Genomic DNA, 17,811 nt, shown 5'->3' on the forward strand with positions numbered 1-17,811 from the left:
TGGTTGACAGATGGTTGGCCACTGTGTGAAAAGAGTTCTGGACTAGATGGACCCTTGGTCTGATCCAGCACTGCTCTTGTTATGCTCTTATGTTCTGTCACAGCTTATTGGCCTGAGGGGACTTGGCATGGGTGGGTGGGTTTCCTCTTGCACCATGATCGTCTCATGACCCCCATGGGTTACCAGGTTGGGGTCTGATGATGCCAATAGGGCCTTTCTGGTGTGTGAACAGTGTCATGTCCCCACGGGATGTCATGTCATGCCCTCATTGGAGAAGCCTTCCTCAGAGGAAGAACTAGAGGATCCAGAAGCCTAGGGCACTCCAAGCTGAGGGCTGCCACCAGTCCCAGAGGAGCCTGAGCCCTTGAGGGAAATGGTTGCAGGACCTTTGGGAGTGTTGCTGCCTCAAGTGACAAACGAGTAGGGCTCCTGTGCGAAGAAGCGTTCAACTCCAGGAAAGGTCTTCCCAGGAAAAATTGACTCCTCAGGAGTAAGGCTCTGGAAAGGGAGCTTAGATTACTGCAGTTGAGCTCTGGGTGGGATCAAGCAGGCTTTGGGCTTAAAGGCCTTCACTAACAACCCAGCCAGTGTTAGAACAAAGTTGTCCATCCAACCTCTGTGTGGCGTATCTTGCCTTCTGAACTGTGCCCTGAACTTTTGGACTTCCTAGCAACCCTGGTTCTGGCCTGAATAAAGTACCTGACTGATTTACTGTGTTTGATCTCTTGATTGTTACTTTGACTGATGCTGCTGTTTCCTGATCCTCATTGACTGACTGTGTTCTGGCTTCTGCCTGGACTTAGATCACCTCTGTTGAAGCCTGAACCCCACTGGATAAGCACCTACAGGCTTGAATGTTTGCAGACTTCACTGCAGTGAGAATTTGTTACAATCGAAGCATGGCAAAGAGCAAATACAAGTGGTACTATTGATCTGATGTTAAGAGCCAGGATGGGGGCAGGGAGTATCTCACCACACAAAGTGGGCAGCAAAAGATGCCCTCTCTCATCTCAATAGCACATGCATCATCCATACTAAGGGGGGATCTACACTACTGCTTTTAAAGTGCTTTAAAGCGCTTTGAAAACGTTTTGAAACCTGTATATGCAGTGTGTCCTGGGCCCCAACAGTTGTCAAAACTGTTATAAAGCGCTTTAAAGCAGTAGTGTAGATCCCCCCTAAATTAAGGGTTTGTTGGCTTTAACTAGTTAATAATGTTGCAAATGAGACATATATATTAATAAAGTTATGGCCCATAGTTCCATTTACTGTGTCTCATGACTTCATTTAGTTCTGTGGGAACAAAAATATGTTTGTATATGGATTCATATTATATTAAATTGATCAGACTGAATTTGTTTATACAGGATATATATAGCTATTTTGCAGGATATTGGTTGGAACAGTGCACTGAACCTTTTACTTCGTTGAAGAACACCGATATCCTTAAGCATCTAAGAAGGCAGAGGGCCTTCTCCATAGTGGCTCTGCACCTCTAAAATTAACTTCCATTAGGGGTTCATCAGGCAGTTCTTTGCTGGTTTTCAGGAAGGCTCTGAAGACCCACTTGTTTTCACTGGCCTTTCCATAATCTCTTTGCTGCAGGTTTTATTGGCAATATCAGTTATATATATATTTTATAATGCTTATTGTTTGTCTGTTGTATTTTGTATAGTTCTGTATTGTTTTTATCCTGTATGCCTGCTTGAGAGCATCTCACCCTTAAAGTCAGCCTAAAAATCATTTTAATAAATCATAAAAGAAAAGAAAACAAGCACCAGACACATCAATCAGAATTCCCTTCTCCCTTTGTTTGTTATCTCCCGTTTCCTTGGCAGTTAAGGAACAACAGAACACATGATCCAGATGGCAGAATTAGTGCTGACACTCCATCTTGTAAAGAACATTGGTCACTACAGCTTAGTGTGAAATGAGAATACTCCAGGTGTGGTGAGTGGAGCTGGTAATGTAGTGCTCCTTGGAGTTGAGGCTGAATTTTTGAAAGTTAGCATGATGAAAGCAGAAGGAAATGCAAACTTTTCTGAGGACAATGCAATTGGTAAGGTGGCTTAGGGGAGCACTGCCAAAGAATTACAAGTAGGTAGATTAAGAAAAAATGGAATCACGAAGGTATAAATATCAGTGTTTTTGTTACCCTCCATTAGGGCCATTAGTCTCCTCAACAGACAGGCTAGTAGGGCCATTAATTTTAACTGCTACATTTAAGAAGTGAATTATCTCAGTGAATTAAATTACATAAATGATAAGCACTGGGCATGGTTCAGGAGGCAAGATACACCACACAGAGGTTGGATGGACAACGTTGTTCCAACACTGGGTGGGTTTTCAGTGAAGGCTTTTAAGCCCAAAGCCTGCTTGATCCTACCCAGAGCTCAACTGCAGTAATCTAAGCTCCCTTTCCAGAGCCTTACTCCCGAGGAGTCAATTTTTCCTGAGAAGACTTTTTCTGGAGGTGAGCACTACTTCGCAGAGGAGCCCTGCTAGCCTTTCTCTTGAGGAGACAATACTCCCAAGGGTCAGGGGGTTGGCTAGCCTCTGCCTCAGTGGCAGAGTCCCTTTCTCCTGACAGGGATGGTCCTGCAACCATTTCCCCCCAAAGGCTCAGGCCTTAAACCTCCCCATAACTGGAAACAGAGCCCCGTGATGCCATCCACCTTCAAAACTCTGAAGATTTTAAAATGTATATATACAGGGAGTTATTTTCAGATATTCTAATGCACTGCTTTGCTAGGATCCTTTTCTGTAGTATAACTGTTAATCAAGTTCGAGGAACATAGAAAAGTAAAAGACGACAACAGCCAAAATCATACGGTCTGAGGCCCAACTCATATTCGTGATAATTTATCTAAGCTTTAAATAATCCTGACTTAGGCATTCAAAATCTTCCCCGTACAGTGCACAGGGAGGGAATCTACACGTCATTGTGAGGGCGCTTACATGCACCCCCAGTGCGCTCCCACAACGACTGTGTAGACCGAGAAAGAAGAGATGGAGGAAGAGGCGGAGGAGGCGGCGGCTGGGGAACTGGCCGTGTCCTTGCCGCCGCTGCCTCCCCACCAGCCTCCTGCTGCCAAGCCAAGAGCCACCCAGGTCGGAGAGCTTGGCAGAAGCGGAAGCCGAGCTCTCCAACCTGGGTCGCTCTTACCCCGGCATCAGGAGGCCGGTGGGGAGGCGGCGGTGGCGGCAGCAAGGACGCGGCCGGTTCCCCAGCCTCCTCCTCCTCCGCCTCTTCCTCCGTCTCTTCTTTCTTGGTCTACACAGTTGTTGTGGGGGCGCACTGGGCGCGCATGTAAGCGCCCTCACAACGACGTGTAGATTCCCTCAGGGTATCCTTGAAGATGTGTTCATGATTACATAATGTAGCATGTGACCCAGGTCATTCACAGATGGCAGGGAACTATTACCGTGATTGTGACAGATGGAAAACATGGTGTTAGGACAGCAGAAATTGCCACTCAGAAGCTGCAGCTGTATTTGGCAGTAGCCCATGTCCCATTGACTATATCTGTGTGGAGAAAGTTCTGAATGGCTTAAACAGCCCAAAGGCTTGTTACATGAGATATTGGGTTTAAACGTTCAGCTCTGTTACAGTGTACTTTCATCAGAAAATTCACGTATATACATGGACACCATCATAACAGTAGGGACACAGCAGGTTGTAGTGGCTAACATCTTGGAGTAGACTGTGGATTCACATGCCCACTGTAGGGGGGATTTTCTGGTGGTCCTTTTCATTTTAAGAGGTACTGAACATAAGCTGCTTGGATGCGTAAGGTTCCTGCAATACCTTGTAACATCAGTACTTCTTAAATTCCCCACTATAGTAGGTGTAAGGAAGATCCAGAGATAGACACCTGGAATGATTGACTTCACTCAGACTCACAAGCACAATGAAACTGTTATAACTTTAAAAACCATTTATTAAAGAATTTAATAAATTTAAGAAAGAATTTAAGAAAGTCAAAGTCAAACAGACACACGAACCTCCATTCAGCAAAGCAAATTAAAAGAATATACTCACAAGTCTGGCAGATTTCTGGAGGAGTAGACAAATACAGACAGACTCTGAGAAGGAGCTCCTCTCCACAGAGGGACTCCCATCTCTCCCAGGCAATACCAAGTCATGCCTGAGGAAAAGGGAAGATGTCTTTTCCCTCTGTGCTCAGCCTCAAATGCCCATTTTCTATCAGGCCTCATCCTGACCCTTGATACAGTGTTCCATGTGTGTGTGCCTTCTTGCCCATTAATATTAAAGCATTACCCTTACCACTTGTACACCCATTTAAACCCATTCTATGCCCCAAAAGCTTCCTTCTCTATGATATGCCAACAAACTTTTATAAACCCAATCTTACACATATTTAGTAAAATTTCAAGTGAAGCAATAATCTTACACACTCAGCCGTGAAGCTCACTGGGTGACCTTGGGCCAATCACTCTCTCTTAGTCTAACCTACTTCACAGGGCTGCTGTGAGAATATCATAGTGGCGGGGTGGGTGGGGAGTTCATCTAGAAAAACCACCATGAGCAAGAAAGAGATAGATGATGATGATAATAATGGCAACCCTGTTTATTTTTAAAAAGATTTTTAAGAAGGATGAACAATTATCAACAATTTTTACAAAATATACGTCATGCCAATTATATCAAACAAATTGGAGAGGAAGGTCTATGGGTCAAAATGCATTATTTAGTAGGAATATCACCTCCAAAACATCCCTCAACTCACACACAGAAAACTACAGCCCTCCTCCCCCCACACTGCAAACATGCACATGCATCCATTCACTCAAAGCAAGGCATCCCATTCAGACATCGCATCAACACACTCACACACCACCAGCACACAAACACACACTCAGGATCATCCCCTCCAAAACACATGCATACACATCCATTCACTAAAACAACCAGGTACCCTATTCACCCATACACTCTCTCACACACACACCTTAGTCTTACCTGCTCCTTGCTCCTTGCTCCTTGCTCCTTGCTCCTCCTCCTCCTCCTCCTCCTCCTCATGCTGCTGCTGCTGCTGCTGGGCTGGCGACTGTGCCAGCCCAGCAGAAGGCTAGATCGGCCCTGGGAGGGCTGGAGGACACGTTCCCGGAAGGTGGGGAATGCATCCTTCAGTGCCCCCCCCCGGCTGATCTAGGCCTTGTCCACGGCCTTCTCCTGGGCCGACGCAATTGTGCCAGCCCAGCAGAAGGCTAGATTGGCATGCGGGAGGGCTGTGTTCCAGAAGTACCAGAAGCATGTCCTTCGAGCCCCTTCCCTGCGCTGATCTGGGCGTTTTCTTGGCCTGCGCGATTGCACTGGCCAAGAAAAAAAGGCCAGATCAGCGTGGGGGAGGGCACAGTTTCCCAGACATTTGTATTAATTCTGGAATTTCCCTCTGGACTCTGGATTGGGCCCCTGTTTCCAGACTTGTATGATCACCCTAGTAGAACGTAGGCCAATACAGCCTTCCAGATATTTTGGATCACAGCTGCTAGGATTTCTGACCATTGACCATGCTGGCTGAAGAGTAGAAGTCAAACACACCTGGAAGGCACCAGATTGAGGAAGGCTGAGCCAATAGTTCTCACTGCCTGAGGATTGCCATATTGGTGCAGAAAGTAAGGTGCCTGGTCCTGCTTCCAGATGCCCCATGTTCAGTTCCCTGGTACCTTATAATATATTGAGTTTCTGTAATGCAGACCTGTATAATTTGTGGCCCACCAAGATGCAGCTCATGTCACAGCAATATGATCCCATCATGGTGACACTATATCCCTCTGGCACATTTAGACATTGAAGCACACACAATGACATCTGTTGTATTTTGGCTAATATGGAATAAAAAGCAGGAAATAACACTAGAAAAGTGCTATGTGGAATATGTAGTGTGCCCCAACTTACCGATCAAAAGCATTAGTGTAGATCTAGCCCCAGACTTGCAATCTATTTTCTTAAGGACTTGCTATGTTTTGCATTTCAAGGCAGCCAGTAAAAATGGAATGTATAGAGGTGACTCAGTGTTCCCTACATGGCTGAATTTGACTTGATGAATCCCAATTTTGAGATGCTAGTATCCTGCTCAGCTGTAGTAGAAGAATGATAGTATCTGCTGTACCCAGTGGGTCTTTGCTGTGTATTTAGTAGATCAGTCAAAGGGTACTTGCCTTGTGTATGACTATGGACCCACATCAATAGCTATGGAGTGATAGTTTAGCGAAGTTTAGGAATACAGACTGTCCTAGGGCTCAGGCCTCCCTTGCCTACTATATTTATCCCGTGCTGGCTTCAGGGTGTTGACACTGCTTGGGCAAGCAGGGCCGGCGTGACCATATAGGCGACTAAGGCAGTGGCCTAGAGCAGCAGATCTCAGAGGGGCGCAGCATGGCCTGCCTGGTCCGCAGCCCCTGGTTACCCTAGTAGAACGTAGGCCAATACAGCCTTCCAGATATTTTGGATCACAGCTGCTAGGATTTCTGACCATTGTGCCGCTGTGGGCTCTTCCCGGCCGGCACAAACGCTTAGTGGCTGAGTGCGGTGGCGGGGGTTGACTATCTTCAGCCTGGAATTGGCGCAGCCCTGCTGAGCAGAGAAACGCTTGCGACCCCAGCAAAACACTCCCTTTCCCTCACTCTCCCTGGACTTCCTGTTGTTGGAGCGAGCGAGGTGAAAGGCGAGAGCAAATTCACGCCCCCCCTTTGAAAGAGCGGGGCAAGAATGTCGTCTTTAAAGGCGAGAGCAAATCCACACACCCCTTTGAAAGAGCGGGGCAAGTCGGCTTTAATCAATAGCTGCAGCCTATAGTTGCTTTGTCTTCGAAGCCCAAGCAGCAGCATAGCATGACATTGAACTCTTATCATGCGGGACACCGGGTTGGGGGTGGGGGAAGAGAGAGGAGATATTGCAGCCTTCCCGAAACGTCCCACTTCAGATGTGTTGCACTACAAATCCCACACTCCTGAGCCAATTGCCCATGCTGGCTGAGGAGTATGGGAGTTGTAGTCTAACACATCTGAAGGGCACCAGACTGGGCAAGAGCTGCTGCACAGGTTGCTCTGGTACTGAGCAGCATTAAGACATGAGATTGCTATCATGAAAGAGATGTGAATTCTTACAGCTTCCTGACTTGAATCGAGCACATTTCCTGGAGAGCTGTATATATATTTTTCCATGTTAATAATTCTGAAACAAGAGGGAATCGGGTAACTGGATTCTCAGAAAAATACTTGGGAATGTGGGGCGGGGGAGGGAAGTGTGGTGATTGCTTTGAGGCATTACTTATGAGTGAGTGGGTGTTTGTCATAGATATTTCCTTCATTTAAAAATAAATAATCCTGGTCTAGTAAGACTAAGGGCGATCATACACACGTCTACTCAGACATAAGCCTCAGTGAGTTCAATGGCACTTACTCCAAGGTAACTGAGTAGAGGATCGTCACCTGGGTGTGCTTCCAGGAAGAGGGCTTTGAGAGCTATGAATCAAAAGGCTTGGCACACCTAGTCCATCTTTTTCCCTTAATGTTTTTTTTCCTGGAGAGAGAAAAATGACAGGAGGGGTGGAAAAACACAGGAGTAATACAAGTGGAAGACCCTGTCCTCTGGACCCCCTGTAAAATATTGTACTGTGTGTGATCGTGGGACATGCATGGATGTCCTTGTGCAGGCATGGAAGGGGCCAAGCGGTGCTTCTGCACCCCATTTGCACCCCTCCGGGCATCTTCAGTCTCCGCGTGAGATGGTGGGTGCCCCCCCCCATTGGATTTGTGAAAGATAATCAAAAATTGATTATTAGTTATTACTTATTCTTGCAATTTAAAATAAATTTAGCAGTTTCAAGTTTTGAACTTTTTATTTTTTCTACAACACATCTGTTCTTAAAAATTGAAGTTGGCAATTTTTTTGGGGGGGGGTGCAAGTAGCTAACCTTGCCTAGGGCGCAAAATAGTCTAGTACCAGCCCTGTGGGCAAGACACCCTCAATTGGCTTCCTCCCTAAGTGAGTCTTCCTTCTTATTACCATTGTCAGCAGCTGCTCCCGAAGCAAGTAGCCGTTCTATCTGCTCTTTCTCCTTCTCAGCCCGACTGTTGTTTGGGCCAGAGTGACAGGCAGTGCACAAGCAGGTTGCAATGGTGAAGAGGAGGAGGAGTGCCTCTAGCGGGCTCTTGTCAGTGTTGCCCTGCTCAGGGTTTGCCCTTGCCGGGTGCCCAGCCACACCTACTGTTTTGGTGGCCCTGCATTTATCCAGGAGAAATGAGGACATCTTTTTGAAAGGCTGCCCCAAATTCTGGGTGCCAAAAGTGAAAAGTCCTTGTGAAAAGCTCTGAATCCACTATAAAGTAGTGCCTTCCAAACTGGCCAAGCGACCCAGAAAGATTCCATGGTTAATGACATCAAAAGCCCCGGCGAGGTCCAGGAAAATGAACAGGATTGTCCTCCTCCTCCTCATGTAGTACATCCACCAGGGCAGCCAAGGCAGTTTCTGGGCTAGAATCTAGATTGGAAAAGATCTAAACAATTGGTTTCAACCAAGAAAACCTGGAGTTAGTTTAGCACTGCCAATGTCTGCTTGGTGATTGTCTAGTTCTAGGTTTGTCAAGCCTGATTTCATCTTGGCAGCCCATGTACTCACATACAGTCTGGAGGTGTGTAAATAGAACTAGAAAGCTTCCTCTGTAGTAGGGTGACCCTATGAAAAGGAGGACAGGGCTCCTGTATCTTTAACAGTTGTATTGAAAAGGGAATTTCAGCAGGTGTCATTTGTATATATGGGAAAACTGGTGAAATTTCCTCTTTGTCACAGCAGTTAAAGCTGCAGGTGCCCTGTCCTCTTTTAAATCTGTTCACTCTAGTATAGCTCCTGCACCTTTAACTGTTGTGATGAAGGAGAAATTTCACCAGGTTCTCCATATATACAAATGATACTTGCTAAAATTCCCTTTTCTATGCATCTGTTAAAGATACAGGAGCCCTGTCCTCCTTTTCATAGGGTCACCCTACTCTGTAGACAGTAGCACCCATGTAAAGGAAGCACGAAGCCTTTTAATTTGAGGTAAAATTGTTGTTTGCAAATGGGCAATTGATCCAGGGCAAAAGGGGTGTGGTCATGTATGTTTTCATAAAGGGGTGTTGCAAGAGATAATATTGGCCTTAGCTAGACTTAACTTTTAATCCATGACGGAGGAGGGAAGATCCTGCGATGTGATTATCGCGAGATCCCTCCTCCGTTTACATGTGAGGCGCGATGACCTGAGGAGGAGAGGTGTTGCGCCTGCCATTATTTTTAAAGCGACAGGAGCGCACGAGCGCTGAAAGGTAAGTTTTTTAAAAATTACTTTAATTTCCCTGCTCCCTTCACCCTACCCCTGATGGGCACAGCGGCTCCTGGCTCCGTGTGAGGAATCGCACAGAGCCGGGTCAACCCGCAGTAGTGGGCCACACGTTCCACAGTCTTGGGCTCAGCCCAAGACCGTGGAAAAACTGGGCCTAAAGTGGAGGGCTCTATCCTGGGGCAAGGGAGGGATCATCCCTCCCTGATCCCGGGATCCCCTGTGCGTCATGTGGATGCACAGGGATGATCCCGGGGTTCGCCCTGGGATAAAGCCCTGCCTAGCTAAGGCTACAGTCAGGCAGATGTCATTTTTATTCATTTGCCATTTCTCTAGCCATCTTCAGCTATCTTCAAATAAAGTTAAAGTCATGTATTACTCCTTGCCTTTCAGGGAAAAGCAACATCACAACAAAATCCTCCTCCAGAATAGTGTTGTTGGTAGTTACAATATACGTTGCAGGTAGTTATAGACAACCAGCTTTCCAAGTGTTCATATGCAAGCTAACCTCCGTAAACAGGGTATTTGTAAGGATAATAACACTCTGACCTCTTCAAAACCAATGAGATAAATAAATTCATGTACTAGGTTGAAGAGGAGCATGAACATATGTAACTGCCACAACATATTCTCTGACCCTTCCTCCATCTTGCTGACCATCTGACTCACCAGGGTGGTTGGTGGCTGTCCAGGGCTTCAGGTGGTGGAATCGCTCCAAGCTCTTTGAGGGGAGGCGTAAATGACCTTTTGCCTACAATGTATGTGCTTTTCCACTGAACTATTCTCCCGCCCACATGTCACATTTCTACTTATTGTACTGTGAACCAATGTGCAGACAGAAATCTGGTCCAACTGGAATTTGTCCACTTTCTCTGGTCCAAGATGAGACTTCCAAAAACACTGTCCAGTTATTTGATACAAATGACAAAGTGGGAGAAATTTTCAGCCTTCTCACAATAATAACAACAATAATCTCTCCTTCTTCTCCTTCTTCTTCTTGAGATATTGAGAACTCAAGTGTAGAATGGACATTTTACCCGCATTCTGGTAATCGCACTTATCATACAGGAAAGAAGTGTATCTTTGATGGTATTCACCTCCGAAACAAAACCACAACATCTGAAAGGACACTTGAAATGTGTACAGGAAAGAAGAAATATGGTAAAGCCACAGAAACTTACTTTTGATTCTTAATCTTTTAACACATGTTGTTGAATTGTTCATTTATTTATTAATTTAACACTTACTCTGATTGTTTTGGTTTTGCAAACTGCTTTGTACTCTGTGAATAAGTGGAGTATGTATATACATACATACAATACTATGCAAGTCTTATGCCTCTCTGAAAAATGCACATTGAAGCCATTTATCTGAGCAGTAAATGTTTATTTGTTTGAAAACACACACACACACACACACACACACACACACACACACACACACACACTATATAACATTGAAATTAACACAAAGAAAAATTAACACAATGAGAAGTAACAAAAACTTGTATTTTTAAAACAAGTCAGTAAATTTGTATGGCCTCCATTAGAATGCAGAACTGAAACAATTTGCTTTGGTCAGCTGGTATGTGATTTTTTTCAAGTAGTCCTGTGGTAAATACTTCCAAGCTTCTTGTAGGATTTGCCATAACTCTTCTTTTGATTTTGGTTGCTTTTTGTTCTTTTCCCTGCCCAAGTGATCCCACACAGCTTCAATTATGTTGATGTCAGGGCTCTGAGGTGACCCATCTAATACTGTAGGTGTACCATCTCCAGATTGCTGAAAGATGAAGTCCCCCACCCCCACCATCACTCATTTTCCTGAAGGTACAGCATGATGAATCAAGATCTGTTTATATTTCTTGGCATTCATAATTCCATCGATTTTGACCAGGGCCAGATCTGCACCTTGTGTCAAATCATTATGCTCCAATCATGGTAACGGTATATCCCTCTTGCACATTTTTTATCTTGTAGGACACAGAATGATATTTGTTGCAGTATTTTGGATAATGTGGAATAAAGAGCAGGAAATAATGCTATGAAAGTACTATATGGAATGTGTAATCTGTCCCAATAGTTATCAATGCGTTTAAATACTGCTATAAAGCAGTAGTGTACATCCCCTTCAGATTCCATACACTCAGCTGAAATGCACCCCTACACCATGAGAGAGCTGCCACCATAAACTCCATCACACCAGTGTTCACACCATTCACACTGCTGTTGCAGTGATTTGCATGCAAAGGACTCAGATGACGTTGATCATGTCCTGGTGTGATTGCGGTTGTTAGCGATGTATTTTGGCATGTGGAAAGTCTGGTTCTTCTGGTAATGCAAAAGCACACCGCTCAAACTTCAAGTGTATTTTCATCCATCATTTTCAATCTGATGCTCTGTGGGTGTTATTGATGACAAAAGAGAGGGGTGTGCCTTTTCTCCAACATGTGTTTTCAAATTCCAATTCAAATCTTTTCCTCCTCCTGGCTGCTGGGTTGAATGAAACAATGGTCTATTGTACTTTCGATCCTCCACCTTTGCTTCATGACTTGCTTTGGGGCAGGGGAAGTGAGAGCGGCATGCATTGGTAACATCATAGAGGCTGCATAGCTTCTCTCCCCAACCCTTTCCCTCTTGATTGGAAGTGCATGACAAGGGGAACACAATGCAACCTCCAGTGGAAGGTGATAGAAGTTTTAGCTGATTGATCAATTAAGCTATGGATTAAATTTGCATGTGGGTTATAAGCAGTCCTTGTGGAGCAAGAAGAGGTCCCACTGAACTCTATGTTCTTACTCTTGAGTAGGCATTTTAACCTTAAAAGAAATGTAGAAAATGCAACCTCCTTGTCAGCAGCACCCTCATTTTTAAAGATAAAGAGATCAAAATTTGCAGTGATAGGTCTTAAGAAGGGCTTACAGCATACCCAATTTAAATCAGATTGAATCATTCCTTAATTTTAAGGGATTTTAAAAATGGAAATTAAACAAATGCTTACATTTGTGTAAGTCTTAAAGATAAAGAGATCAAAATTGGCACAGTGATAGGTCTTAAGGAGGACTTTCAGCATGCCCAATTTGAATCAGATTGGTTCATCTCTTGATTTTTAAAATTTCCTCCCTCAAACCCTTTGGAGCTTATAGTCCACCAGCGTGAAGGATTGTAGGATTGCTCTTCCATTTCTTTGATCATGCGAAGCCGTGCATCTTCAAGTTCATAAACTACAGATCTGCTGGTTCCCTTACTCAAAAGTAAATCCTATTGATTTCAGCTGCTAACATCACATGCTGGCTTACCTTTGAGTAAACCCCATTGAACAGAGAGAGTCTTACTTCTGAGTAAACACATATAGAACTGATTTTTAATAGTGTGTTTTTAGTGTTTTTAATTTAAAAATAGTGATTTTTAATTCACTCAGAAGCTTTCTTTTTTAAGTCTTAAAACAGCAAACTGGAAAGAAGTGCTCTGCAACCCCATGCTTACTTCTGAGGTCTTATTTCTGTTTACTCAGAAGTAAGTCTCTCTGTTCAATGGGGTTTACTCAAAGGTAAGAAGCATCGGACACTGGCACTTATTTCACATGCCAGTAAGGTAATGCTCAAGATCCTGCAAGGTAGACTCCAGCAATTCATGGAGCGAGAATTGCCAGATGTAAAAGCTGGGTTTAGAAAAGGCAGAGGAACTAGAGACCAAATTGCCAATATCCGCTGGATAATGGAGAAAGCCAGGGAGTTCCAGAAAAACATCTATTTCTGTTTTATTGACTATTCTAAAACCTTTGACTATGTGGATCATAACAAATTGTGGCAAGTTCTTGTTGGTATGGGGATACCAAGTCATCTTGTCTGCCTCCTGAGGAATCTGTATAACAACCAAGTAGCAATGGTAAGAACACACCACGGAACAACGGACTCGTTTAAGATTGGGAAAGGAGTAGGGCAGGGTTGTATACTCTCACCCTACCTAGTCAACTTGTATGCAGAACACATCATGCGACATACTGGGCTTGACGAATCTAAGGCTGGAGTTAAAATTGTGGGAAGAAACATTACTAATCTCAGATATGCAGATGATACCACTTTGATGGCTGAAAGTGAGGAGGAGCTGAGGAGCCTTATGATGAAGGTGAAAGAAGAAAGTGCAAAAGCTGGGTTGCAGTTAAACTTCAAAAAAAAAAAAAAAAAAAACCACCAAGATTATGGCAACCAGCTTGATTGATAACTGGCAAATAGAGGGAGAAAACGTGGTGGCAGTGACAGACTCTGTATTCCTGGGTGCAAAGATTACTGCAGATGCTGACTGCAGCCATGAAATCAGAAGATGTTTACTTCTTGGGAGGAGAGCAATGACAAATCTTGATAAAATAGTTAAGAGCAGAGACACCACACTGACAACAAAGGTTCGCATAGTTAAAGCAATGGTATTCCCCGTAGTAACCTATGGCTGCGAGAGCTGGACCATAAGGAAAGCTGAGCAAAGGAAGATAGATGGTTTTGAACTGTGGTGTTGAAGGAAAATTCTGAGAGTGCCTTGGACTGCACGAAGATCAAACCAGTCCATACTCCAGGAAATAAAGCCAGACTGCTCACTTGAGGGAATGATATTAAAGGCAAAACTGAAGTACTTTGGCCACATAATGAGAAGACATGATACTCTGGAGAAGATGCTGATGCTAGGGAAAGTGGAAGGCAAAAAAGAAAAGGGGCTGACCAAGGGCAAGATGGATGGATGATATTCTGGAGGTGACAGACTTGACCTTGGGGGAGCTACGGGTGGCGACGGCCGACAGAAAGCTCTGGCGTGGGCTGGTCCAGGAAGTCACGAAGAGTTGGAAGCGACTGAACAAATAAACAACACAACACAAGAAGCATTCATTTGATTTTACTCTGTTCATGCTCCAAAGCCTCCAGGCAGGGTGAGGGGAATAGCCATAGCCTAGGCAACAGAGAATAACAATGAAGGAAGGGAGGGAGGGCATGGTGTCCAACTACCACCAACCAATTCCTTTGTACCAAGGAAGAGGTACAAAGAAGATCAATGGCAGAGGTGATAGCAAAAACAACAAAGTAAGAGTGAACCTCAGCAGGATAACAGCAATGTGCTACGGATGTACAAGTGCACAGGTGTAAGTTTGCAAGCTTTCATACGCTATGGAAATGAAGTGGGATAATTAGAGGGAAAACCAGGACAGATGTGTAGGTGTGATGGAGCTTCATGTTTCAGAGAAGGCTATAGACAGATATCAATGTACTTCTCGCCAACTCTTCTTCTGACATTTTGGTATCTGTGAACCAAAGATGTCAAATTTGGACTCATTGCTGCATAAGACTTTCAGCCACAGGTTGTTGCTCCATGATTTATAGTCTTTCGCATACTGTAATCTCTTCTGCTTCCTGCCTGTTTGCAAGAATGGTTTCTTAGCTGCAACATGCCCTACAAGACCATTTCCTGCAAGACTTCTCATGGTTGAAACATGTACTTTGGTGCCAGAAGACTGCCAGATGTTGAGCAAGCCCTTCACTAGATTTCCTTCTGTCCCTCAAGGTACCTTTAAGTACTATTCATCAATTACAGTGAGCTTTTTGGGTTTTCCACTGTGTTTTCTGTCTTCAACTTGCCCAGTTTCTTCAAATTTCTGAGTAAGTGGAGGGAGGAAAACGGAAACATTTTTATCTCCACTCCCCCCCTGCAGCTACCTCACTTCCCTTGAAAGGCCTCCCTGAAGGGTTGGGACCCAACTCACCTGCAACACTATAGGATGGAGCATGGAGGGCTGCCCTGGATGGGGAGAATGGCACTTAATTGGGCCTGAATCTTAAGACAAATTAACAAAGGGCACAATCATATCAATCACGCCCCCCTGCATGGGAGGCAGCCGTCATCATCAAAAGGATGCATAAAAAAACGTGAGTGCACACTAACGAGCGTGTGATCAAAGGCTCATCTGATGATGCCCTAAGCCTGAGAGACCAATTGCTACTTACACAGAGATAAACCAACACCTCCAAGAGGGATTTCTAATGCTCCAGACACTAGCTGGCAAGCCAAGTGACACTTTCAAGTAACAGTAGGAGGGGAAATGCAGTTTCAGAGCACTTCAAAGCTTCTTTACCCAACAACCCTAGGATAACCAATGGCTTTTATTACAGGTTCTGCTAGTTATTTCCCTAGCCCAGCCTTCACCAAACTGGTGCCCCCCAGATATGTTGAGCTACAACTCCCATAATCCCCCAGCCAGCATAGAATCATGGAATAGTAGAGTTGGAAGGGGCCTATAAGGCCATCGAGTCCAGCCCCCCTGCTTAATGCAGGAATCCACCCTAAAGCATACTTGACAGATAGTTGTCCAGTTGCCTCTTGAATGGCTCTAGTGTGGGAGAGCCCACAACCTCCCTAGGTAACTGGTTCCACTGTCGTACTGCTCTAACAGTCAGGAAGTTTTTTCTGATGTCCAGCCAGAATCTGGCTTCCTGTAACTTGAGCCCATTATTCCGTGTCCTGCACTCTGGGAGGATTGAGAAGAGATCCTGGCCCTCCTCTGTGTGACAACCTTTCAAGTGTTTGAAGAGTGCTATCATGTCTCCCCTCAATCTTCTCTTCCCCAGGCTAAACATGCCCAGTTGTTTCAGTCTCTCTTCACAGGGCTTTGTTTCTAAACCCCTGATCATCCTGGTTGCCCTCCTCTGAACACGCTCCAGCTTGTCTGCATCCTTCTTGAATTTTGGAGTCCAGAACTGGATGCAATACTCTAGATGAGGCCTAACCCTAGTATAACATAGACCTGAGGGGACTAGGGGACTTTGTGCAAGACATCTGGAGGGCACCAGGTTGGGGAAGACTGGGCTAGCCTGAGGAAACTTTTCTGTTTAGCTCAAAGTGAAATTTAAGGAGGCACCCCCTCCTTTGCCCAATTCCTCTCAGGTACCTCAGTGTTAAATGAAAGACATTGAAAGGAAAGTCTTCTTTTGCCTCGATATTTCACTATAAAGCTAAAAGGAAATAACTATCAAGGTGAGGAGAACAGCTACCAGAGCCTGTAATAAAGCCTTTCGTTCTGTTACTGGCTTCTGTGGGTTAGGAGGCATCAAAGATAAACACCCAGTTTCCCCAAAGTGGTTTGCACCTTTGAGATGTGCCCCACAAAATGTGCCTGCTTTTTGATGATTTTTCAAGGGCCATGAAAGAGAGCAAACATATTTGTGCAACATAAGCACATTTTCAAGCTTGCCTAGATTCTCTGAAAATCACTTCAAAGCTCCTTTCATCTCCCATTTCGGACTGGGTTTTTTTTTAAAACTCAATCAAATGGGGGAAAGTTATGCATTTCTGAGGGTATTTTTCAGACGTGTGCATTGTTTCCCCATTGATTAAAGTGTGAAAATGTTTTTTTTTAAAAATGCGCATTTCAAAGTGCATAGTTTTAAAATATATACATTTTTTAAAAGATACACATTTTAAAATACACATATTTTTAACATGATCACACATTTCAGAAATTGTGGACTTTTCTTGGGGAAAGTGCTCCTCTTGGTGTTTGCAATTGTAAACAGACGTGATTGCATAATTTGCGAACAGAAACTAAATTCTCATATATCCCTATGCCCAACAAAAAGTTGTCAGCGCCCTATGGTACCTACCCACCCCACCGGCACACTATGAGTTACTGCACTGCCTGGCATTCAGTCAGTAGCAACAGTGCTCCAGAGTGAGCTCTTCACAGGCCCAAATGGCTGCCGGTTCTGCATCACTTTTATGCTATAAAACTTGCCATCTTCCTAGTACTGGTGAGGTTGTGACATTGCTAGTTAGGTTTGGCTACGTGACAGCGTCACTGAGTTTCACCTTGAATTACCTTCATTGGCCTTCAGTAACCTCATGTAAACAAAACTAAAACCTGTGGAGGATTGTAGCTAAAAGTTCAAAGGTAAACAAGAAATATAGGGATTTGGGGGTATTATAGGAGAAGCGACAGAAACTTTGGGGATGCCTAGCAAACCCCACTATAAAATAATAAAAGATCCATAGAATATTCAAGGCTTTTCCTCATGCACAGAGTATGGAAAAAACCAAGCTGAGCTTGCACTCCTTGGACAGGAAGGTAAATACAACTTGGTAGGTAGAACTGTGACTTGGTGGGATGACTCCTGTGATTGGAATGCAGCAATGAAAGAATGAACTCCTTCAAAAAGTGTAGATATACAGAAAGGAAGGGGGAGAAGCAATATGTGGGGGGGGGGAGAGAATGTACACCTGCATAGAAATTCAGGAGAATGAACATGGTAACCTGAGTCCTAGCTGAGCAGAGCAGAGAAAAGGAAGCTGCCCCAGCTGGACTAGAAGGCACTTAAGGAAGCAAGATCCCAGAGAGTGAATGATCAGAGCGATCGATCAGGGACAGTTCGGCAGGGGAGGTCCCTAACCAAAAAAATTGTGTTCTTGTAACACACACACACATTTATTTATTTAT

General features: G+C 44.4%; 1 protein-coding gene across 1 annotated transcript in view; it reads left to right on the forward strand.

Annotated features, from left to right (window-relative positions):
• Positions 1–2,010: 2,010 nt before the first annotated feature.
• SPATS1 (spermatogenesis associated serine rich 1) overlaps positions 2,011–17,811 on the forward strand; it is a 34,602-nt gene continuing 18,801 nt past the window's right edge. The window contains exons 1-3 of the mRNA XM_063115846.1: positions 2,011–2,059; positions 10,348–10,506; positions 11,042–11,084. Coding sequence (XP_062971916.1) covers positions 2,011–2,059; positions 10,348–10,506; positions 11,042–11,084 — 251 coding nt within the window. The remainder of the gene's footprint in view (positions 2,060–10,347; positions 10,507–11,041; positions 11,085–17,811) is intronic.

The sequence above is a fragment of the Elgaria multicarinata genome, chromosome 2, assembly GCF_023053635.1.
Source record: "Elgaria multicarinata webbii isolate HBS135686 ecotype San Diego chromosome 2, rElgMul1.1.pri, whole genome shotgun sequence".
NCBI classification, from domain to species: Eukaryota; Metazoa; Chordata; class Lepidosauria; order Squamata; family Anguidae; genus Elgaria; species Elgaria multicarinata.